The sequence below is a fragment of the Mustelus asterias genome, chromosome 2 (assembly GCF_964213995.1).
Source record: "Mustelus asterias chromosome 2, sMusAst1.hap1.1, whole genome shotgun sequence".
NCBI classification, from domain to species: Eukaryota; Metazoa; Chordata; class Chondrichthyes; order Carcharhiniformes; family Triakidae; genus Mustelus; species Mustelus asterias.
This window is the reverse complement of record NC_135802.1, coordinates 94,621,037-94,646,430: the sequence shown is the minus strand read 5'-3', so window position 1 is coordinate 94,646,430 and position 25,394 is coordinate 94,621,037. Positions and strand designations below refer to the sequence as shown.

Here is a 25,394-nt window from a genome sequence, read left to right as displayed (position 1 = left end):
AGTTCCTTTTCCCAGTATGTTTCGATCACCTGAAATTGGAGGCACTTCTCCAAGAGACTCGAGGCCGGAGTGTCAAAAAGGGTATTTGGACTGTAGGGATATGCAACCACACACAAATATGTCCATACATTGGCGCTTAATTGCCAGTGATCAATAGAACCCAAGTTGATTTTCCTTCCCCCTCACTAATCCAAGGATTTCAAAACTAACTGTAGCAGCGCAGATTTAGACCATCTAATTCATGATGGATCAGGTACACTTGACATCTAGTCCATTCAAGAAACTTCATAGTAAGTTTTAAGATCTAATTCATGGCCAGAAGAAGTAGAAAATGCATCTTTAGCTAAAATGTGAGAATCAATCTGTGGACCCCATGCTTATTTCCATCCTATAATGCAGTGGTTACCAAACTTTTTTCACTGGGCCGCACTTTCAGAATAAAAATTTGCTCGCGCCACACCAAATTTTTTATTGATAAGAAATACATTCAAAAACAAAAAAAAACAACTCCTAGCAGTGCTTGATTCATAACATAGAACACAACTACTTTATAATATGATCATGGGACATCCAGAAAGTATAAAACAATCACTTTGGAAAAATATCTAATCCATGTTTAAATGTTTCTTTGATTGTCCTTGAATCTTCCCGCCACACTTGTCATCCATCCTCTCTTGCCGCACCAGTGTGGCGCGCCGCACCTTTTGGGAACCACTGCTATAATGGATGGGTGTACATGTTTCAGAGTTTAGGACATGTTGCTTTGCCATTTCCTCATATTTCACTTAGTAATGCTCAGCTAAATGGCTCCTGGCTTAGTGAAAATCCGAATACAGTAAAAATGTTCTTGTGAAAAACAAGGTTTAATTATTAATGTCTTCCATTCTATCGTTCTCCAAACAGTAATGAACTCCTGCACTTTGATTCATTAACTAATTCACATGGCATTGATGCTTGAAAGCTACATTCAAAGCTTACAAACTTTTACATTTGTTTTAATTTATTCCCCTATTCTTAGTTTTTCTTTAGCCCTTTAATTACAGAACTGTGATTCAGTATATGAAAACATCCAGAGCTTCCATGTGGAAAATGTCAATTAATGGGCAGTTCTGGTTGTTTGTGCACACTCAGTTTATTGTTAGCAGCTTACCCCCTCCACCCAATCACCAGGTGATAATAAGCAGTATTTTTGATCTGTTGTTTCTGTCAAAGTAACATTGTCAACTTAAGGCTAATGGCACTTGTTATTTATGTGTAAATGGTCCAGTCCAGTCAGACAAGGCACAGACACAAGGTTAAATGTGAATGCCAATAAATTACCAGTAGCTTCAGTAAAATAGTTTCTCACTGTCAGCCTTCACCATTGAACTATATTGAACTTTGAAAAGTTGCAGTGTTTGCACAGTAGATTTGAACTAAACCTAAACAGATAGGAATAGTAGCTGTATAAACTCCTAATTAAATATGTAATAGGTATTATTGACTGCCAATTAATTTCTCTGGCACCAAAATATTAATGAGTACAAGTGTAGAATATCATTCTTTTAGGTTTTGAATTGTTTTAGGAGATTTTAAATTATTAAAAAATATCTTATCCTTTCTTCTTGTACCTTTTCCTCTCTCTTTTAATTCAGTCTTTCCTTCCCTCTCTTTATTTCTAATGAAATTCACTCCATTTACCTTATGCACTGTTTATTTCCTAATTCTTAAATCTGATTGGCAAAGGAGACCACTTTGCTGGTTTTTCTGTTTACTCAGGTCCCGGATGTCTTGTTTTCCTCACTGCGCCACTGTCAGCTCCCACTTTCAGAAACGCTGTGGGCCAAAATATTTTGTGTTGATGGATGCAGGGGCAAATCTAACTAACAGCAAATGTCATGAGATGCCCTGCTACAGTAAAAACTGCCCCAACCTCTAACCTTTGCCACCAACTCCACCATCTAACTTGCTTCCAAATGACTTCTGTCCTCTTTGATAATGATACCAACAAGACACCCTTGGGAATTGTAGTTCCACATAGCAAGAATGAAACATGGCAGAGCAGGCTACAATTCCCAGCATGCACTGCAAATCCTACACATGTTTGACTCAGTTTTGGCATTATGTGAAAGTCAGAAGTGAGTACATGACAAGGTGAGATCCCTGGCATGTGGTTTTGGCAGCAGATAGTTTGCAGTTACCTCTTGGACTGCCTCTGATGGCACTTTGTAATGTGCTTTATACTCATTTAAATGGCGGTTAATGAGATCAGTGTTTCAGACACAGATGCATCTCATGCATGCATGTCAATTATATACAGCAGCTGAGTTCCAGCTACAAGAGCAAACAGCCCAAATGTGAGGGCCTGAAAAAACCGATTGTCCGCTCAACAAGGGAATGATTGAAAACGATGCCACGATTAGATTCCAGGCTGAAATTCTCATTGATGCCCCAATATAACACAAAACAGAGCCTCTTTATCACTATTAGAGCATTGGAAAATAACATATTTTGAATCTCCAATGCTGCAGAGTCAGGCATTTCCTTTTAGCTGAAGAATCGCTGGTTTCTGAGCTCCAGCAGCGCCTGGCATGGAATAATGGAAAGAAAGATTAACAGTGAAGTCCAAAATCCAGACTCAAAATACTGCTCCGCTCCATGGGTTTCGCTGCTCCTTACAATGTGAATGTGTCTTAAATTTGGAACGCATTTAAGGATTTTATTCCAATTTTTTTGTGATTCCGAGCATTCCATGATCTTTGACCTTCCATTTCATAGCCTTATTTAACCTTTGTCATATCCTTTTTTGGAGATTTTTCTTGAACTGATTCCTGGTTCTCTCTTCTCTTTAATATATTTCCCTTTATCCAAATTGTCTCACATTTCACCTTCTCTGGTTTCTCCTAGTGATCATGTATTTCCAATCCAATTGTGAGAATTGCTCCAGAGTCTTTGATTTTATTTCCCATGCTCTTTTGGGTTTCCATTTTCTATACTTGCCTCATCCTATCCACTTCACACATCAAAACTCTGTTTCCTTTAACCTGTACCAATATCTTTGGGCAGAATCTTTTGGATGGCGTGGTTTCCCATACCATCATTCAAAGGGAATTAATTCCAGGATTTTGACCCAGTGACAGTGAAGGAATGGTGATATTGTTCCAATTCATGATGGCGAATGGCTTGGGGGAGAGCTTCCAGGTGGTAGTGTTCACATGTGTCTGCTGCCGTAATCCTGTTAGATGGTAGTGGTCATGACTTTGGAAGGTGCTGTCTAAGGAGCCTTGGTGAGTTCTTGCAGTACATCTTGCAGAGAGTACACACTGCTGCCAGTGTGCATTGGTGGTGGAGGGAGTGAATGTTTGTGAATTGGGAGGTCTGTCCTGGGTCTCGCCCACCTTAAATAAAATTGGAGATGAGTTGGGGTAAGCAGTGGGTGGCAGGACAGCTACCCAAAGAACTTAAGGGGCTCCCAATCTGTAAGCCAGTAAACCCATAGGCTTGTAGCATTAAAATTCCCCCCTTTGCCTCCATTCTTTTTTTTCCCCTTGGGGTCTGTATTTCCCTTAAGTCCAGCTTGTCCCCCGATGTTTTGTTTCTCTTCCCTCTCCACCTCCCCATCGACACCTCCTCATCTCCTCCTCCACAAAGGCTGTTTGCTTCTTTCAGCTTACTCCTTTAATTGCACAAAGCCAAGGTGCTATGCATTATGGGAGATGTTCAGTTACCTTCATATCAGCTGTTTTGTCAACCTGAGCCAGACTTGCAAAGCTGATCATCTGTGCAGAAAGCAGATAGTTAGTAGCAATGATGATGCAATCTGTGTTCATGGTAAAATAGGCTTTCGATATTGACCCATTCTGCCCGGGATCAACAGAGTCCAGACATTACATCATTGACAATTATGCACAGTGCAGGAGTGAGGGTTAGTTAATCTCAGCCACTTTCACACACTTCCTAGTGGGTTATTTCAGAGAGGCAGAAAGCTTGGAGTAAGTTACTTGCTTGCACTCAAGAGGCCTGATGCAAACGTATTGAAAAAAGGGCATGGAAAAGATAATGGGCTGGATTCTCCAACCTCGTTCGCAGATGTGATTCTCTGGTCCCGCTGCAGTGAATGGAGGTTTGGCTGAGCGTCATATTCTCCGTTCTCGCTGGGCTTGAACAGCTGGAGAATCCCGCCAAATATAATCAAAATTGCAATTGGTTTGAATTAATTTATTTTTGTTTCAGCACCATCGATGAATATTCACCACAAAAAAAGGTAATATATTCATGATAAATTCAAGACATTCCTGTGTATAACATGAAAATGTTGCAGTGTTCCATTCCAAAGCAAATGTTGGTCTTGTATAGTGATTATGGTGGTACAGGATGGAATGCATGTCTAACATGTCCACTGGGTCCAGGCTGTAGCCAATTAGAATACACTAATAAGGCATCAAACTGGATCTCTTTCAATTAACATTTAAAAGCAACTGTTTTTATCTAGCTGAAAATAGTATCAGTGTTAAACCTCTATTGCATGTTGCTTTCGTTTTTCATTCGTGATCTCTAAGTATATTGACTCCATGTTGATACTATGTTTGATTTGTTGGCCGGCATCTCCTCTTACAGGCCTTCCTAGTCGCAGTCGGTGTGCTCATTGATAAATTTGTGGCGGTAATGAGAGACAAACTGTTAGCATTTGCTGTCATTACGCTACTGAAATTGACAGTAATTTGTGGAGTTTGTACCTGCTCAAAATAACTTAGAAACCCAGAAATTGCTGATGAGGCTCCTCCACCTTCTAGCCCACAACCCCTGAGAGCAATTAAAGGGAAGTCTATGAATTGATTAGAACGATCACTTTTACACTGTTAATTTCAATGCATAAACTCTTAAAAAGGTTACACTTTGTTGAATGAAGTGTTACTAAGTTTCACTAAACACCCCAATGGCCCTGAAAGGCTGATTGTACATTTAGTAAATATAACATTTCTTCATCACAATAAAAAATCCACATTTTTTAAATAAAAGGTGTTAAAAAGTTTGTTTACATTGTCATTTTAGCTTCTAGCTAAATTGAAACAATTAAATTGAAAGTGACAGATAATGTGCTTTGATGTGATTAGCTGTTTATTGGTGTTACAGTCGCGGCATACCTGGGACAATCCCCTTGACTTGGTGTCAGATTTCAAGTGCTGTTGGAAGAGAAGTCCACATCACAGAGATCACTGGATCTATGTGGGCAGCTTTCTCAGAGATCAGCAACAAGTGGCACTCTGCCACTCACTGCAAAATCAGGGTCATTACTGAGCGCGAACTACCTGCAACCAATCAAAATCTGCTAACAATTGTTTGCTCCTAAAAATACCGGGTGGGCTTTATGCCATAAGTGACATTTCAAGCATGGTGGAGCCTCACACAAATTAAAGCACTGACGTAGCTATATCTGATTACTGACAATTTTGGAGTTGCTTGGCTCCTGCAAGCCTTGCACGCAAATAGCTTGTGGCAAACTAGCATCAGACTAAAACAGACATGTATAACACAGGTCTCAGCTCAATTCACCTTCATCTTGGGACTTTGAAGCACGGCTTGCATGTGGGATGTAAAAGGTTCCACCCAGTGAAGTAAACCACACAGTTCTAAGCTTGGTGTTGATGCTTCATTGAGAGTTTAAGCTGCTTTTAAATTACAATTTAGCTTTGGGATGCTTTGTACCAGTGCTAAGATCTTGCAGAGTACATCCTGAGTTAGTCCTCAACCTGACCTTGGAACAAAGGAGAATAAGGCAAGTTTGCATGTGTTTCTGTTATAGCGTGAATGCGCCCTAAAATTCATGCCATGTATCAACTTGATGTGAACGTGAGTTTCATAGTTATATGAATAAATGCTGCTAAATTAGGGCACTGTGAAGTTTCATCAATTTAATCAAAGTCCAAACATCAGTTAAGTGGCACCACAATTGAGAACAAATTGTACTGGATTTTGTTTCTGGATCTCTTAACTTAGGTCAAGCTACCAATTAAAGTAACCAAAAGTTTTAAATACTCTGAAATAATTACACTTGACAGCACAGTGAAGACTGGGAAAGTATTGAATTAAGGAGTTGGTTCACGCTACAAAGAGACATTCAAATGAGGCCGGAATTTTACTGGCACGCCTGCCCTGGAATCGGGTGGGCGAGGCTCGCAGAATGGCATTCTCCATTGGCTGTGGGCAGGATCTTGTGAGCCTCGGGCGGGTGAGGCGGTAAAATTCCGGCACCTGTGATTGTATATTTACAAGTGAGTACCGACATTTAATAACATATTCTGGAGGCAGAGGCATTCAGACCAATGAGGATCAGGAATCAGATCAGAGCAAGTATCCAGCCTCAAGGAACTCACTGTCAAACAATACCTTAAATAGTCAATCAAGGGATTAACCAACAAATATAATTATCTATATGGAGAAATCCGTGCAGGTAGCAGTTTGTTCCTACTGATGTGGACCTACAGAACCTAACTGAACTGATGTTTTTGAAAGTTAATTACTTCAGAAATTTCAAACTGCTGATTTCAGGTCTACTGAAATTCAGAATGCTCAGCACAGTGAACAAATTAATGCTTCTCTCATATAACTTGGCTCCTGTGAATTGCAGGTTAGTCCCTAGATGTTAATTTGCCAGTTGATTGCTTGTCTGCAAGTTCGTGATTCATTTTCACAGCCCTGCTGTAACCTTTTCACGTGTGGAGCTTATTATTTCGAAGGTTATTTTGGCATACAGTTTCAATGATCATCAGCGCTTTAGTTAGTGCTAATCCAAGTGCGTGCAGTAATTGTCGCACAACCTAGTGACACTGTTAACTGCACAGTATGCATATTTCAGTGAGTCATTAGAGTACACTGAAGATCACATGGCAATCTTCGATGCACATTTTACAGACTTAAATAATTAAAAGTAGGTATAAACAAAACCACGGCTTTTCCTTAGCAGATGTTTGCAGAGTGGAGAACTGGGACCGCATTTTAACTCTGTGCAATTAAGTTGATTGTAAATGAGTTAAAATCTCTCCCAAGATCTGGGTGAAGTGATCACTGACCATTATTGTCACAGAGACTTGTAGGAATGCTGGGTTGCAAAGATTGGCAACCAGGGATTAACAATGAGTTTATTGGTATAATGGAGAAGTTCTTAAATGCTGTGTGTCTGCCCGCACCCCGGGAGAACTCCCACGCTACCAGCACGTGACTCCTTTCATACCGGCGTTACCCCAGCATCCACGTGACCACTCGTCTACAGAGACAATTTGGGTTGTGTTGTGATCTTTTAGTTTGACGATAGTGAGGTGGAGCATAGTTCTTTCGTTATTGTTGTTTTACACTAATATTACGATAATTTATATTATTCTAGAACATCCCACTGTACATTTAATGGGATGACCAAGGAGATAAGACATATAAGAGAGAAAGTATTAGAAGATTATTCTGTTAGGGTTAGATGAAGATGGGTAAGTGGAATTTTGTGTGCAGCATAAACACCTGCTTAAACCAATTGGGCCAACTGCCCTGTTCCTGGGCTGTACACTCTTATGTAATTCATGTGTTGACTATAAATAAGATGCCTTTTGGCCATTTAGTTGCTGGTGGTGCTGTTTAGCTTTCCATCTTCATGTCATTGACCTAATTGGTTTGTGCTCTTAGATGTAGTAAATCTGCTGCTGTTCCTTCTCCAAGTTGGCAGTGCATTGCCAATGCCACCAACAAAGGAATCTCATGTCTGTTCTGGCGGTTTGCATGAAGATGACATCCATTTGGATAGATCTTCATATAGTGGGAAATTGCAGATATATTTGAAAAGGTAAATGTCCCAGTGTTTTGGGGTAAGGGTGTGGAGTGGGACTAATGGGATAACACTTTCAAAGAGCTAGCACAGTACAATGGACTGAATTACCTCTTCTTATGCTTTTATGCAAATAGGAAGGGAAATGATGCAATTCTTGGTCATCAAACATTGGAAAAGGGAAGATTTGTAGACTGTTAATACTCATATGAAAGGAGGTTTTGTGGCGCATTGGGTAGCGTCCCTGCCTCTGAGCCAGAACCTCTGGGTTATGAGTTCTCCACAGTAAGAAGTCTCACAACACCAGGTTAAAGTCCAACAGGTTTATCTGGCAGCACAAGCCACTAGCTTTTGGAGCGCTGCCCCTTCATCAGGTAAGTGGGAGTTCTGTTCACAAACAGGGCATATAAAGACACAAACTCAATTTACAAAATAATGGTTGGAATGCGAGTCTTTACAGGTAATCAAGTCTTAAAGGTACAGACAATGTGAGTGGGGAGAGGGTTAAGCACAGGTTAAAGAGATGTGTTGTCTCCAGCCAGGACAGTTAGTGAGATTTTGCAAGCCCAGGCAAGTCGTGGGGGTTACAGATAGTGTGACATGAACCCAAGATCCCGGTTGTGGCCATCCTCATGTATGCGGAACTCAGCTATCAGTCTCTGCTCAACAACTCTGCTTTGTTGTGTGTCGTGAAGTGTCAAGGCGGCCTTCATATTTCTGGTCCTGCTGCAGTGAACAGAGATTTGGCTGAGCACTAAATTCTCCGTCCTCACAACGACGGCAAGGTGTGAACGGCCAGAAAACTCCAGCCGCTAGATTGAAGTACGCTGCAATGGTCACCTGATCTTTTGGCAGCCATCTTAGCCAGCTTGGAACTATCCATTTTAAAATATAAAAGGCAGTTTCAGAAACTTCCACAGGAACACTGTCTAGGTTTAAAATTATGAATAGGACATGTCTTCACTGGGCAAGACAGTGACCCATTTTTCTGCAGGAGAAGTGAAATTGCCAGTGTTCAATTAACATACTCTGAATCGACCTTTACACCTGCACAGAAAATAATGAAACTCTTAATTTTTTCATCCCAGGATTAGTCAGACCTTGGCCGGAATTCTCTGGCTGTTCACACCTGCAGGATCTTCTGGTGCTGCCAACAGCGCACTCCAGCTGCGGATTTCCCAGCGACGTAGGGTGGAGTTAATGGGAAATCCCGTGGTGCGACCAGAAGATCCCGCCACCGGCCAACAACACGCCACCTCCCGCCTTGAGAAAAACACCACAGGGTGGCCATAGAATCCCGCTCCCTGTCTTTCATTTTTGGAGGAGCAGACGTTTAGTTTAAAAAAGATTAAAATAATCTTCTACCTTGATATTTTCATTCAATTTGCTGATAGATATATATTTATTTGTGCCTTGAACAGAGGAAGGAAAATTTATGGGTGATGTGTGTTACTGCAGCACCACCTAGCTGTGTGGCTTATTGAAAAGCGATTGCGAGATACCGCACAGATCCCTCTCTGAGCCCTGAAAAGAACTGGGGGGTGTAGAATACGGGGGCCATGTAAACTTCAAAGCCACCAGCAAAGTGACCACCGGTGTAGTTGGAGTCCTTAATACACATTTACACAGAACCAGCTGGGATATACTGTGAGTGGGAGCAGATGGAGAGCCACGAGTTTGTGTGTTTGAGAAACTGAGAGCCTCGGATTTGTTATTTTCTGTTCAACCAAAGTTTCCTCCCCTTTTTTGTTTTATCTGATTCCTTCCCAACCTCATTTGTGTGGATTGTTTCCCAATATTTAGCCCGGGAGAAAGAAGCTGCAAATTATATTTAGTCAACCTGTAGATCTGAATTTATAACGAAAAGTATTTTCTGAATAAAATAATTCATGGACTCCCCTTGGAGAGGAAATGAAGCATTAAAAATTGGATTAAGAATGGATAAATCTCATCCTTTGTCAAATAGTTGTGTTTGTTTTTGGCAGTTGAGAGCCTCCTCTGTGATTTGTTAACCGTATTTAAATTGTTAGTTTAGATAGAGCCACGGGATCCCTACAATGCAGAAGAGGCCATTTGGCCAATGGAGTCTGCACCAACTCCCTGACAGAATATCTAACCCAGACCCTCTTTCCCCGCCCTGTCCCTGTAACCCCGCACATTTATCATGACAAATCCATCTAACTTACACATCTTTGTACACTAAGGGGAAAATTAGCATGGCCAATCCATCGAACCTGCACATCTCTGGACTAAAGGATAGGGTAAAAAATAATTGTTATGCTGTAAAATTAATTGGAGATTTCTCAGAGAAGAAAATGGGGGGAATTCATCGCTGAATGAGAGCCGAGTGTTTTGTGACCATATAATTTGCTGGGGTGTGGGGGGTAGGGCTTATTTAAACTTTGCTTGTCATAATTGCGGGGAGCATCTAACAATTGCTTGACCATAATTTACTGTTCATTTTAACATTATTTTAATCAGCCACTTCAACCCCTGACAACAGGGATTTTTTTTCCTACCATTTCAAATGCTTCACCTCTTCTGGGTTCTCAGAGTGGAACATTTGTAAACAGCTGATATGAGGAGTCTCTAAAAGCAAATCATTGACTATTATTTAATTCTTCACTTATTTGGGAAGTAGAACTGGGATTGAGAAATGGTTCATCTGATGTTGTGTAAGCATTTCAGGATAGAAAACAGTATCTATAAAATACTTCTCATTCATCATAGAAATCATAGAAACCCTACAGTGCAGAAACAGGCCATTCGGCTCATCAAGTCTGCACCGACCACAATCCCACCCAGGCCCTACTCCCATATCCCTACACATATTACCCGCTAATCCCTCTAACCTACGCATCTCAGGACACTAAGGGGCAATTTTAGCATGGCCAATCAACCTAACCCGCACATCTTTGGACTGTGGGAGGAAACCGGAGCACCCGGAGGAAACCCACGCAGACACGAGGAGAATGTGCAAACTCCACACAGACAGTGACCCAAGCTGGGAATTGAACCCAGGTCCCTGGAGCTTTTATTCTGAAGGCAGTGACCATTTTTTTATTCTGAAGGCAGTGACCATTTTGTCCTGATTGAGGGAGAGATTGGGTGGAGATTGCCTGGGGGTCAGTGCTGTATTACAATTAGAAAGTTTGCATAACTGTTGGGTTGCTATGGGTCGGAACCTGATCGGGGCCGATGGAGTGGATCAGGTGAATCCCGATTTCTGGCTGAATTCTGGGTTCAACGATGAATCCCCCCATTTATTTCTCTGAGAAATCTTCAATTAATTTTACACCTCTGGCTTCATGAGGAAGACTTGGCTTTCCTTATCCCCAAACTTTCACTGGATCATAGCCAGAGCCAGCCAGTGACTGACCATTCCACCCACACTGCCACAATCCTGCTCAGTTGCTCTCTGGGAAATGATATATATCTCATTAAGGCCTGTGAAATTAAATTCACGTCTTGCAATTACAAGCATGTACAATGTATTACAATAAACTAACTTTGGTGTTTAGTTTTGACATTTAAATTGGTAAATGTAAGAAAGATTGTTTTCATATAATGTGGCACCAGTTTTATTACAGTGCAACAATGTTTTTTCTTGTTTTCTGGTTGTTCCATTTCCTCAAGAGTAATGCTGGCCTATCACTTACAACCTTGCCAGTGCGCTTTATTATGCATCTATAAGATAACAATGAATAAAATCCTACAATATGTGCATACACGCCAAAGTTGAAAGAAAAATCTTTTCGTAACAGATGTGTAAAACTGCTTACTGCAAAAATGTTAATCTGAATAATTGTATCTTGAAATCAATGGCATCACTTCTCTGTCCTTACACTCCACCTTTATTTACTTACAGAACACAACAATTTTCTATCAACTCAGTTGCAGGGAGAAATGGTTACAACCTAAAGAATTTGAAGCTGGAGAAGGTTGGTTTGGAAGGAGATGTCTGAGGACAAATGAAGCAACTGAAAATGCCCTATTCGCCACACTCCAGCCTGTTTGGGTACCTTTGCATGGTCCGTGTCCCCCCAGCCATGATCCCCTTGGCGGGTGGGCCCACTGGGAAGTTTTACCAGTTGCAAAGGCCTGAATGTTTTTGCTCTTGAGTTGGGTGCACAGAGTTGGCGTATTCCCGGCTCCATGAACCTGACTCCTGAAGAAATACCCTGGAAACTCAGATTTTCAATCTGGTGGAGGACAAGCTTTGAGTTTGCACGTTCTGCCTGTGCCAGCGTGTGTTTCCTCCGGGTGCTCCGGTTTCTTCCCACAGTCTGAAAGACGTGCTGGTTAGGTGCATTGGCCATGCTAAATTCTCCCTCAGTGAACCCAAACAGGCCGGAGTGTGGCGAATAGGGGATTTTCAGTTCCTTCATTTGCAGTTTTAATGTAAGCCTACTTGTGACTAATAAATAAATAAACTTTATCAACTTTATGCGCCCCCCCACCCCCACAATCCCCGGAAACAGTTTTGAGGCCGCTGGATTGGAAGCGAGCTGGGTGAAAATAGAATAAAATCAATATCCATCCAGCCCTCACACCGCAGCCTCATATACCCAGCATTAGGGTCCCAGTGAGAGGGGAGTGCAGACAGTGCCAAACACCAGGGCCTGGGGTTAGCGGGTATAGGGGGAGGAGGCCTCGTTGCTCTAAAATGAGTTTCTTGTTGTCTCTGCCTGAGCAGCCAGAGGAAGAGTTTCAAACCTGAAAGACAGACCTTTAAAAATAGCAGAACCTTCACGAATTCCAATTTTTTAATTAAAGCCGCTCTGTCAGTGTTATGATGCCCACCAATTCCCCATGATCGATCATAACCCCCAGGTCCCTCTTCCCACCCCCATGGCCCTTCATACCTATCCCATCCTTAGAATAGTCAGAGGTAAGATGTACCATTGGCTCACTATGACCTTTGTCCACACTCATCAAAAAGAATGGAAACTTACAGAAAGGTATAGTTCTGAAAATTTAATTTCCATTTTCTAGTATCGTATTAGTGTTTGTATATGAAAAGTACTAATAGCTGTAACTTGATACCGCTCAGAAAATAGTAAAGTTTATCACTTTCTGAAACATATTCCATGTTCTCTTATTGTCTGCAGGCTTTGCATATATAATCCTGAATGTTGGGAATTAAATAATTCTGAAGCATTTGTTTTCATTTTCCCTGCAGTTTTCCGCCGTGTCTATGTGGCAGACCATTCATATGTCAGCTTTCGAACCAAAGTATCAACGTCAGCACAGCAGGTTCTCCACATTGTGGCTGAAAAGCTCCAGCAATGTGAAGAGGACTTAATGCTTACAATAGTCACTTCCACTGAGGGTGAGTTTCCTCTTCCCGTTTCAAACTGAAGTTTTTAACACAAAATGATGCTTCAATTACTAATTAAGTTTAGGTTCCTAATTTTAGAAACTATTGATTGTTTCAATGCAGGGTTAAGCGTGATTTTACCCATTGCTGTTTTTGACATTTGTAGGACTTGAAATGGTCATTTTGCCCAATTTCTAATTCAAGTTTTATTTTCCTGTTTCTAGAAAGGCAAATTCTTCGCCCTGATGACACATCCGTTTTTAAATCTCTGGATCCCACCACTCGTCTCTTTGTTTGTAAAAAAGATCCCACTGATTCCTTGGTAAGAAACAATTTTCTGACTTTTGCGCAGTAAACCATGCCCCAATATTTCTGATTTCTCTGTCTGCTCTCTGATCTCTGCTGTATGATGATAACTTATGCAATAACAGAGGTTAATGTGGCTGTACTGGAAGCCAAAGATAGCCTGAGCACTGGACTGCCTTACACAATCAAGGACGAGCAGGAAGAATACTGGACACTAAATCATGTCCAATTTCTAAAGATAACAGATGTATACACCTATTTCATTCCATCTCGAAATTGATATTATTTTTGCCAGGTTTATCCAGCCCTCTCCTTGTGCTGCTTATACCAGTATGGCATCACATCAGCATTATAATACCAGCAAGATTAATTTGAAATTCCATTCCTTGATACTTCAGTGGGATGCGAGTCCCCCATTTTAAATGGGTTAACGCTTCATCTACGACAGCAGAGAGTGAAATTTCAGACAAATGCATCAATTTTTCCATTGATTATTCTGCAGCTTCACTCCAGGGCCGTAGGTATTCATAGCTTATCCAGGAGAGGACACACATGCAGTTTTGATTTGATATTCCTGTTTCTGTTCCAGACTCTTACCACAGAAATTGATGAAATACCACAGCGAACTATCCAAATGCTTGGAATGAACACCTGGCAATTGGCCAACAAATTAACCAATTTTGATTGGGATTTGTTTAACTGTATCTGTGAAGTAAGTGTTATACATTAAACATGTTACAGAGTAACTTATTGGCACACGTCAAAGCTTTTATTTGTTCTGTTCAGAAACTTCACTGTTGCTAAGTGAGCATTTTGAGTAACAGTTGAACATCCAAACAACTTCTGAAGTAAGTACATCCAATGCACAGGTGCCTGAAGGAAGCACTACGCTGTTTGTTCCCTTTAGACCACTAGTTGTACTGAGCAAACACTGCACTAGTGACAGAGTAAGCAGTTTGCCTAAACACACATTTTCATTTGCTGGCTGATATAAATCAATGTGTACTGCATTACTTCTAATCATGCAATATTTAACTAAAGCTAATTCTGTCAGACGACTATTCAAAACTATTCTGCATTTGAATAAAATGCAGAGCCATTGGATATGTCCTTGCAGAAACCTTTGTTTGGCATACAAACTCCCCAGCCCCCGCACCTCCGTCTGATTCCAGTATTTTCTGCAAACATTTCCATGTCTTCAGCCATCTGGACCCCATGTTCTATTCCTCTGCCCCCACACACACCTCCACACCCTTCCCTCCCACCCAAAATCCTTGGACATCTCCACTTCTCTCTCCTTTCAAACCCTTTTGTCAATCCCTGTAGCAACTCCTCCCTTGCCTTATTTTTCTACTTTAAAGGCAGTATTTAAATCCAAATTGTCATTATTGGAATTGTCATTCAAATTAATAGAAAAGTACTGTCACTTGATTGTTGAGGAGAGTGGATGTTCAGGTGTGAGTTTGAAATAGGGCAGCTTGATCTGGCTGAACCAGGTTCAGAATAAATCCGGTCTCTTCCCATCTACATTTTTGATTCTTCTGGCATCCAGTGTCATTCCAACAAGTTCCATTACCCTGGCCATAACCACCTCCTTTTTCACGATGGATGGCCAATCCCTTCACACCTCTATTCCCCCACCAGAACCATCTGACGGCTCTCCTGAACAGTCCCGATCTACCACTACCCTCCTCCGCGTGACTAAGCTTGCTCTCTCATTGAACAATTTCTCCTTTAACCCTGTCTCACTTGTCACAAGTGAAAGGTGTGGCTATGGGCATCCACATGGGCTCTAGTTATGCCAGTTTTTTTTGTGGTGTATGTGGAACATTGCTTATTCCAGTGCAACTCAGATCTCCTTCCACAACTCTCTCTCCAACTCATTGATGATTGTATGGGTGCCACTTTATGCTAGCTTGCAAAACTGGAAAAAATAAACAATTTTGCTTCCAATTTCCACCCTCCTCTCACCTTCACATGGTCCATCTCCAACACTTTCCTTCCTTGACATCTTGTCTTCATTTCTGGGGATAGACTGTCTACTAACATTCGCTACAAGCCCACCAACTCCCACAACTACCCTCGACCACATCTCCTCACACCTTGCTTCCTGCAAGGACTCTATTCCATTCCGTCTGTTTCTCTGTCTCCCTTGCTTCTATTCTGATAATGCTACCTCCCACCTTGCATTTCTGACATGTCTTCCTTTTACCTGAATCAAGGATTCCCCCTGCCCACTGTGGTTGACAGAGCCCTCAAACGTGCCCAACGCATTGCCGCACTTCTATCCCTCACCCTTTCCTCTCCTTCCTAGAAAAATGTCAAACAGTTCTGATGAAGGGTCATTCTGACTCAAAACATTGACTCTATACTCTCTCCACAGATGCTGTCAGACCCCAGAGATTTTCCAGCAGTTTCTGTTTTTGTTTCAGATTCCAGCATCTGCAGTGTGTTGCCTTTATATTAGCACAATAGTCTTCCCTTGTCCTCACTTTCTACTCATCAACCTCTGCATTCGAATAATTATCCTCACCATTTACACGACCCCCAGCATGATTTCACCAACAAACAAGTATTCCCCTCCCATCAGCATTCTGAAAGAATTATTCCTTCTGCGACGTAGTGGTCCAATCCTCTAACGCCTCCAACACCTCACCCCCTTCCCGAAGTATCTTCAGAAGCTTTCAGAGGTAATGCCTGCCTCTTTACCTCCTCACAGTCCTAGGCCTGAAACACTCCTTCCAGGTGAAGCAGTGATTTACTTGTACAGCTTTCAGTTTAGCCTAATATATTCACTGCTCACAATGCAGTCTCCTCTACACTTGGGAGACTGAATGTAGATTGGATCATCGCTTTGTGGCACACTTCCGCTCAATCGATGAGCATGATTCACTTGTAACATGTGGGAGGGTAGTGCTGTTGGGATCGAGAAGGGTTCACAAGAGTGTTTGAGGTGGTGATCGATGTGGGTGGCAGGGGGAGTGGCAAAATGTGTAACAAAGATTAGGTGAGTTGGCCATGCTGAATTGCCCCTTAGTGTCCCAAGATATATATAGGTTAGGGGGATTAGCCAGGTAAAATAGGTGTGGTTACGGGGATAGGGCCTGCTTAAGAGTTGGTGAAAACTCAATGGGCCAAATGGCCTCTTGCACTGTGGAGATTCTATGATCTGGGTTAAAGGAGAATGAACATGCAGATACCTCTCGCCTCTGTTGATTTCTTACATTAAATAGCAGATACTTCTCATCGGTACATACATTGTTAACATGAGGACATGCACAGACTTCCTTTGTTTGTGTTTCCTTCACAGCAGGAACTGATTTATTACACATTCCGCAGAGGGAACACCACCGCCAACCTTGACTTTCTGCTTCAACGGTGCAATGAGGTTCAACTGTGGGTTGCTACTGAAATCCTCCTCTGCAGCCAGCTGTCCAAACGGGTGCAGCTTGTCAAAAAATTCATCAAGGTTGCTGCTCAGTAAGTGAAAATGACACTTTGTACAAATAGATCATGGAGGGATTGAAAAGCAATAGCAATCCCAAGGTCACAGTGTTTCCAGGACACATCTGCAGCACTCAAAGGGACACTGTCCTTGAGGTCTGTGTTTGGCAAAGCTTTTCTTTGGCTAGGGAGCAAGAACTTTTCACCATTTTCATTACACCACACACAAAGTACCTAACCACGCATTGATAAAATTTGCATAGTTGTGTTTGCAAAATGTTGTTCCTTCACTGTCACTGGGTCAAAGTTCTGGAACTCCCTCCCTACATCACATGGAGTGCAGCGGTTCAAGAAGGCAGCTCACTACCACCTTTGCAAGGGTAATTAGGGATGAGTAATAAATGCTGACCTAGCCAGCGACACCCACATCCTCTGAAATAATTTTTTAAATTATGATTTTCTTAATAGTGGAGAAACTTATGAAGATTCATGACACCTTTTGCAATAATGATGGAGCCATCCAGAAGCATTATTTTAAAAATACAGCTGAAAAATAATGAACTGTAACATAATTATCTTTCTATTTGCATACAAAGAAGCAGTGCTGTTCTAAATAGGATATCTGTCTCAAGAGACTTATTGAGCCGTGTAGCACAAGCAAATGTAACTAACATGCATGCAGCTGAACTGATAGTTGCTGGAGGCTGTTATGTTTATTAATAACATCTACAATGCAAATTCAGATCCTGTCTTCTGTTGGGATAGCCACTCTAACAAGCCAGCCTCACCAATGACATCGCCAGCACCCATGAACTAAACAGAAAAATGCAGAAAACAGGAGTGCAGTAAATTTAGTGAATGTTCCTCTGAATACTTTGAGCCTTGAGAGCTATACTGATGATGAGGCCCTTTCTGCAGCTTGTTCATTAGCCCTTGGAGGAGCATTCTGAGAGAGTTATAATGGAGTCTTTAACACAAGTGAAAGAACATTTGAAACTCATGGTCACCAGAGAACAATTTTGCTTATACCATGAATGGAAATGAGTCCTGGGATGCTAAGGGGGTGTTTGATTTATTACTGGAACATTATACTAACTCCTCAAGTGATAATTCATTACATGGACAGATTATTGTTTTATATTTCACTGGTGTGAATTACCACCCAAGAGGGGAATTAATTTATTGCTTACTTCCACAGTTTTTTTCTCATTTACTCTGAGAATTCTGTTTAAAAAAAACAAAAGGCTTGTTTCTTTCTAATCGAATTGCCCACTTACAGAATATCAAAATCTGCTGAAGAAAAATGTTGTTGAGATCCAATATATTAGAACCATATTCACAAAGGTGCAAAGGGAAAGGTACCATGGAGATCCAAGGGATTAAATGTTGATTAATTTTGATGGTGCAGTCGTAAAAATATTTGGCTTCTGATGTTGTACTGTTACAAACCCCCCTGATGTTGCATGCGAGGGTATCCCAAAGCCAGAAAGGTAACTTGGAATACCGATTGTTAGTGGTGTATATTTTCAATTTGGTATACTGTGAGAAAAGATATGCAAACCGGGGAGGAACAGTCCAATCGTTTTGTGATTAATTAATTAAGAATAATTAATTAATTTAATTAATTAATTAACTTAAAAGAAAATATACAGCAGGAAAGACTTTATAGTACACTACAACAGTGCACTTAGCTACACTAATAGCTGTTCACCCGCAGTATCTCATGAAGTTAACCCTTGGTCCTAACTACCTATGTTTCCTGAACTCTGAGAAACACCCCTTTTCCCAAACACCATCCAATACTCTCTGAGATAAATCCAGCAGAAAGCCGTCTTCAATATTCAGCATAGAATGACGCAGTGGCACAGTGGTTCGCACCAGGGACCTGGGTTCAATTCCGGCCTTGGGTAACTGTCTGTGTGGAGTTTGTACTTTCTCACTGTGGGTTTCCTCCCGGTGCTCCGGTTTCTTCCCACAGTCCAAAGATGTGCAGGTTAGGTGGATTGGCCATGCTAAATTGCATGTTTAGCAAAACCTGTTTTACACCCTACACAATTTTCCAGCTGGTCTGATTTAAACTGAGCAGAATTAGTCTGAGGAAGACGGTCCTCAGCAATCTATAACTAGCTGGTTTCTGTATGTGAGTCTACTTATGGTCTTTATTATTGATGCCAGGTAGCAATGTTCCCTTTAAGCTGCACAGTTGTCTGGCTGTGCAAACCATACACAAGTTTTATATACGCTTAAACCAATTGCCTGTGCGCTCCAAAAAATTTAAGGGGTGCATTACCAGGTGTTATATTACATTTAACTTTCACATGCAACTAACAGCTTTTTTGTAATGCACCAAACACTAGTAGATTTAACAGTTTTAGTTTTTTTGTTACGAACTGAAACTTTTACTCACATTATGTTGCTACAATTAGCACATTTTGTCTATTTACATAGACTTTGTAATTTACAATACTTTGTTAGTGGATGGCATGGTGACACAGTGGTTAACACTGCTGCCTCACAGTGTCAAGGACCCGGGTTCAATTCCAGCCTCGGTATTTTCTGTGTGGAGTTTGCACGTTCTCCCTGTGTCTGCGTGGGTTTTCTCTGGGTTGGGTGCTCCGGTTTCTTCCATTAGTCCAAAGATATGCAGGTTAGGTGGATTGGCCATGCTAAATTGCCCCTGAGTGTCCAAAGGCATGTAGGTAAGGTGGATTGGCCATGCTGAATTGCCCTGAGTGTCCAAAGATGTGTAGGTTAGGTGGATTCATGGGATAAATATGTGGTGTTACAGGGATAGGGCTTGGGTAAGATGCTCTGTTGGAGAGTCGGTGCAGACTTGATGGGCTGAATAGCATCCTTCTGCACTGCAGGGAATTCTTTGATTCTATTATAATAACATCTCATGGGAGCAGCCTGTGTTATATCAAGATGGTGATATGTGTACAAATAAAGATGTGACTATTATGTACTGAAACGTAATTCTGAGGTAACTCCAGATCAGTGTATGACCTGATGCTTTGTGTGTGACATAGAAACAAAATTGAACAGTGAGCTTATGAAGAGAATTGAGAATAGCCCAGGCACTATTTTATACCCCATTTCAAAAAATCAACCACCATACAGGAACAAAAAACAACATTTTTTACTCTTGCCACTTGAGGAACCTATTGTAATGGGTGAGAGAGAGAAAGTTAAGATAGGAAAAAAAGTCTGCACTAATTTTAACATGCCAGTTGTGTGTGACGGTAAGATAATGGATAGCAGACCACACATCCTTATTCTGTGAGCGGTTTGCAGTATATATCGGTTTTTGTGCATGATATGAACTTTTTAATTCTGCTACAGTTTAAATTGAAACCTCTTCTAATTCCCAGCTGCAGAGCATTGAGGAACCTTAACTCTTTCTTTGCCATTATCATGGGTCTTAACAGTGCTGCCATCTGCCGTCTCTCTCAGACATGGGAGGTAAGGAGAGAATTGAATTAAAATACTTAAACTATTGTCATCAGGAATGTGAGATCTTGTTGTGCAAACATAAGAAAATCGAAATCAATGTAACATTATGGGAAATTAGGGTGAGTCACAGAGTGGTGTCAGTATCCAACCTTATTAACGGTTGTAAGGGGGCACAATTATACCTGACCTACTGCTTTATGGCAGAAAGCTTTGGAGGGGCACGGACAGACAGCAATCAGTTACTCAAATTAATTGTATGCCTTTAACTGATGGAAGCGCAAGATGCTCTGTCCAAATTTTCAATCACTTTTGGACTTCTGCTTGCTGTCCAAACACTAAAAGTTTCATTACTTCCATGTAATCAATTCGCTATTCTTTGGATAACTTTTATACCTTAGCGATTTAACCTGCCTTTTTTACATAAAAATAAGTTTGACGTGATGTCAGGATGATTTAGGGAAAAGTCTTTTGGAGACTTGAGGAAGAATCACAATTCGATTTCAATTTCACAGTTCCGGTTTCAGCTTTGATGTTAAACCGATGCCTTCCCCACTCGTTAACATTTAAAATCAGGGAATGCAGCCTATCACACTGCACAAATGCCTGCTTACATTCTTCGGGTGCTGAGTCAAGAGGTGTGCCTATGACCAGTCTTGGCAAGGTCGTACGCTTCAATATCAGTTGAAATCACACTTCCAAAGTTCTGTTGAGGTAAAACGTGAATGTGATCCTGTCACTAATATTGGCAGAAACTACCTGGGCTTTCCAAATTACAGACTTGTTACCACGTTCACCCAGAACCTCCCTGTTCGATATACATCATGGCCATCATATCATTCTATGATTCTATAATGAGACCATGTCTGATTTGTACCTCAACTCCATATATTCACCTTTGCCCTATATTTCACTGTCAGTTTTAGATTTTGAATTTATAATTTATGCAGCATCAACTGCCATTTGTGGAAAGAGAGTACCCAGCTTCTACCTCCCTTTATATGCGTTCCCTAATTTCACTCCTAACAGGCCGAGCTCTAATTTTTAGACTTCTAGACTCCCTAAAAAGAGAAAATATCTTCTTCCACTTTACCCTACGTATTCCCTTTAATATCATGGAGCCTTCAATCCGATCACCCTTAACCTTCTAAATTTCAGTTCATATAACCTCTCCCCATAATTTAACAATTGCAGTCCAGGGAAATGTGTTTTATGTGAGCTTGGGAAAACCTAACCTGTGCAAAACTGCATCTTCCGAAATGTACACCTGACCTACTTGTGACTTTGCTGGGGATTTTTGACTTTGCACATGGTTGGGTTCACAGTGTATTTTGCAAGCCACAATGAAGTGCATGAAGAGTGTCAATGTGGAGGTGGACCAGTTAGTAGGTCCATTCTGGTTTACTAACACAGAAACTGGTTCCCAACATTGTTTAAAGTGCCCCATTCCTCCTCAGACAACCTATGGTAACCCCATGCCCACTTAACCCTACCCACTCCCATGCCACCCTATGCCCTCTCAGATACTCCATGGCATCTCCAAGCCCTCATGAATATTCCAAAGTTACATCCACTATGTACTGTTCTCATGAGCCATGCAATAACAATGGGAATTATTTTTAAATCATTGGGGAAAAACCTTTAACGCTCTAATAAAACCCTGAATTTAAACACATTATAATTGATACTGAAAAGAAAAATCAACTATTCCATTGTAAAATAAATTGTAATGCTTTAAGTGCCTATTAGGTTTGTAAACAAACAAGAAACCACATCAAAGGCATATTTGTTATTGCAACTTCTTAAAATTATCAATCACTCTTGAATCATTAGATCACCTTCTGAGCTGAAGCCATTGACAGATTTTGAAACCCAGCCAAGCATTCATAATGGCTGCAGCTGTCATAACAAAAACTTCCAGTTACATTTCCTGAAATTGACCGAACAGAATAGTGTCCCATTTCCATTTCTAAGCAAAGTACCTTTCAATCAATGGAGGGGAGTAGATGCAGAGATTTGTTTCGACTTTCAAAAGTTTTTTAATAGCGGTGTTGTCAGCCAATTTAAATTACAGCACAAAACTTCTCAGCAGCGGTTGATAGAACATTTTGGGTTTTTTTACATTTTTAATGCATCATGGTACTTTTGACAATTGGAACATTACTGCAATGTATGACAACAATTACACAATACTGGTCAACATAAGAGTCAACTTACCTTGCAGGACAGGTCCCTATGATGAATCATTCCATCAGAAATGCATTTATATTACAATACAGCATCTATCAGTGATAATTAAAGATGTCAAAGCATTTTATGCTTAATCGTCAGAATATTTCTGACTCCGCAGCGGGCTTCCTCCAGCGGTCATCACCTCTCTAAGGAAACATGTTTTTAGGACTTCCAAAACCTCACACCACCATATAAAAGTGTGCCAGAGGAAATGCAATTTTTCCTGTGGTCCTCACAATGGCGACCCTGAGCTCAGAAGAGATGCATTTACATTTTTCACACTAGGCCTTCCTGACCTGTGCAAAGGCCACACAAAAATAGTGCAGGGTTGGGAAGACAGAGAAAAATTGGTTCTCCTCCAAAAAGACACTGATTCCCACCTCCAATTGGAAACAAAAGTCAGGCCCTGCAAGTCTCATTCGAGTAAATCTGTGCTGCATTCCTTCCAAGGGACAGACACCCTCCCGAAGCTGTGGAGCACAGAACGTCTCACTGTACTCCAGGTGTGGTCTAACCAGATCTTTGTATAGCTGACGCATGACTTCTAAATCTTTGTATTCTAGTTTTGCAACATTAAGGCCAGCATTCCATTAGTCTTTTTGATTACTTCTGTATCTGCTATTGGCACTTGAATAATTTTTATACATGAACTTCCAGGTCTTTTTGAACCTCTTCTGATTTTACCTATTCACCATTTGGAAAGTATTCCTGGGGGAGAACAACTGCTTGTTATTTATATAGACAATGCACTTATGAGATATTATCGAAAGAGTATTCATATTCACATTGCTTTGTTTCTTCCTTAGAAGGTGCCTGGGAAATTTAAGAAGCTCTTCTCTGAACTTGAGCATTTAACAGTAAGTGCCAGTACACTTGGTAATATTTACAATATTCAGGACACCACTTTCGGGGTCATTTCATGAATTTACATTTCCAATGTAAAGTTTCACATGTTGGGATTTCAGATGCCAAGAAAATGAATGGAAGGTAAATCATTCAGGGTTTTCTATCCTCCATGCTCAAATTCCTAATATGCATTGATGGGTGTAGCTCCATGGCGGAAATATAAGTCCTGTTTGACTTGGTGATACATTCATCTCTGTGGTAGAAGGTCATAAGACACAAAATGCACTTCAGAGATATGAGCATATAATCTGCTGACACTTCAGTTCGGTACTGAGAGGGTGATGCAGTGTTGGAGTTACCATCTTTCAAATGAAACTTAGGTGCTGATTACAGTCTCAGTTAGACGCAAAGGATTCTTTGCGTCCAAAGATGTGCGGGTTAGGTCGATTGGCCATGCTAAAAATTGCCCCTTAGTATCCTGAGATGCGTAGGTTAGAGGGATTAGTGGGTAAATATGTAGGGATATGGGGGTAGGGCCTGGGTGGGATTGTGGTCGGTGCAGACTCGATGGGCCAAATGGCTTCTTTCTGCATTGTAGGGTTCTATGATTCTACGGCAGTATGTGAGGAAAAGTGGGGCAGTTCTCCCAGTGGCCGAGCCATTATCTGTCCTCCATCCAACCGATGATATGGTCAATTATTTCATTTCTTTTTGTGGGACCTTACTTGTGCAAATTGGCTGCTGTGTTTCCTACATTACAACAATAACTATAGTTTAAAAGCACATCATTGGCTGTAAAATAAAAACAGAAAATGCTAGAAAATCTCAGCAGGTCTGACAGCATCTGTGGGGAGAGAATAGAGCTAACTTTTCGAGTCTAGATGACCTTTCGTCAGAGCTGTTGTGACGAAGGGTCATCTAGACTTGAAACATTGCCTCTATTCTCTTCCCACAGGTGCAGTCAGACCTGCTGAGGTTTTCCAGCATTTTCTGTTTTTGTTTCAGATTCCAGCACCTGCATTATTTTGCTATTATCTTGGCTGTGAAATGCTGTGAGATATCCTCAGGTCAGGAAAGGTGCTATACAAATGCAAGCTCTTTTATTCGTGAGAAGGCAGTGATTTATAAGAAGATGTATGGAATTCCTTCCTCTATTAGCTGAGGTAAAGAATGCACGAGCAGGAAGTTTATTCTGTTTTTATGAAAGCTGAATGGCAGAAAACGCCAATGGTTTATTAAAGTTGCATAGTTTTTATCAGTGCGTTTTTTTTGTATTAAGCACATTTCTCACCATTTCACAGGATCCATCTCTGAATCATAAAGCATACAGAGATGCTTTCAAAAAGATGCAGCCACCAAAGATTCCATTCATGCCTCTGCTGCTGAAAGGTAACCCCAGACTGGGTTCTTTCTGAGGATGAGTACTTTTAACTGTTGTGTTAGATTAAAAAATAGATCAATTTAACGCCAGTTGTTTGGGTTCTATGGCAACATAATCCTATGATTGGAAAACATGAGAGATTGAAGCAAGTTGCAGAGCAACTCAGTGTCACTGATGATTATAGAGCTCCGAATAAGTGGGCCAGCATCAAGATTAAACCTAAGCTTTTTTCTGATATGAGCAGTAAGTTTTCATTTAAACCTGTGAGTCCATTAATGGCAGCGTTTGACTCTGACAATATTTTAAAAACGAATATTGTCACCATTTTGTTAACAGAGGAACATCCGATTCAGTCATAAAATGCATAAAATTTTTAAAATCTCAACTGTGACCCCAATCCACCAACTACTCGACCACTTCCAGATATAATGGAAGCAGTTTCCGGGTTTCCTGACTAAAATTATCTGCTTGCCAATCTCACTTCTGTCAACATTGGAGCTTAAATATCTGCTCAGCTGCATTAAATAGGGGAAAGCTTGAAAATTAACCTCTAAGAATATCCACAGAACAGAAAAAGACTATTCTGCCTACCTACCCACCTTCTCACATCATTTACCCCTTTCTCT

At 41.0% G+C, this 25,394-nt stretch overlaps 1 protein-coding gene across 2 annotated transcripts in view; it reads left to right on the top strand.

The window, feature by feature from the left end:
* Positions 1-25,394, top strand: part of rapgef5a (Rap guanine nucleotide exchange factor (GEF) 5a) — a 190,092-nt gene that overhangs the window by 151,315 nt on the left and 13,383 nt on the right. For both annotated transcript variants that reach the window (XM_078238589.1, XM_078238599.1), the window contains 9 exons: positions 4,213-4,243; positions 11,658-11,730; positions 12,972-13,121; positions 13,334-13,431; positions 14,005-14,127; positions 16,726-16,895; positions 20,231-20,321; positions 23,348-23,398; positions 24,689-24,776. In XM_078238589.1, the coding sequence (XP_078094715.1) occupies positions 4,213-4,243; positions 11,658-11,730; positions 12,972-13,121; positions 13,334-13,431; positions 14,005-14,127; positions 16,726-16,895; positions 20,231-20,321; positions 23,348-23,398; positions 24,689-24,776 (875 nt within the window). The remainder of the gene's footprint in view (positions 1-4,212; positions 4,244-11,657; positions 11,731-12,971; positions 13,122-13,333; positions 13,432-14,004; positions 14,128-16,725; positions 16,896-20,230; positions 20,322-23,347; positions 23,399-24,688; positions 24,777-25,394) is intronic.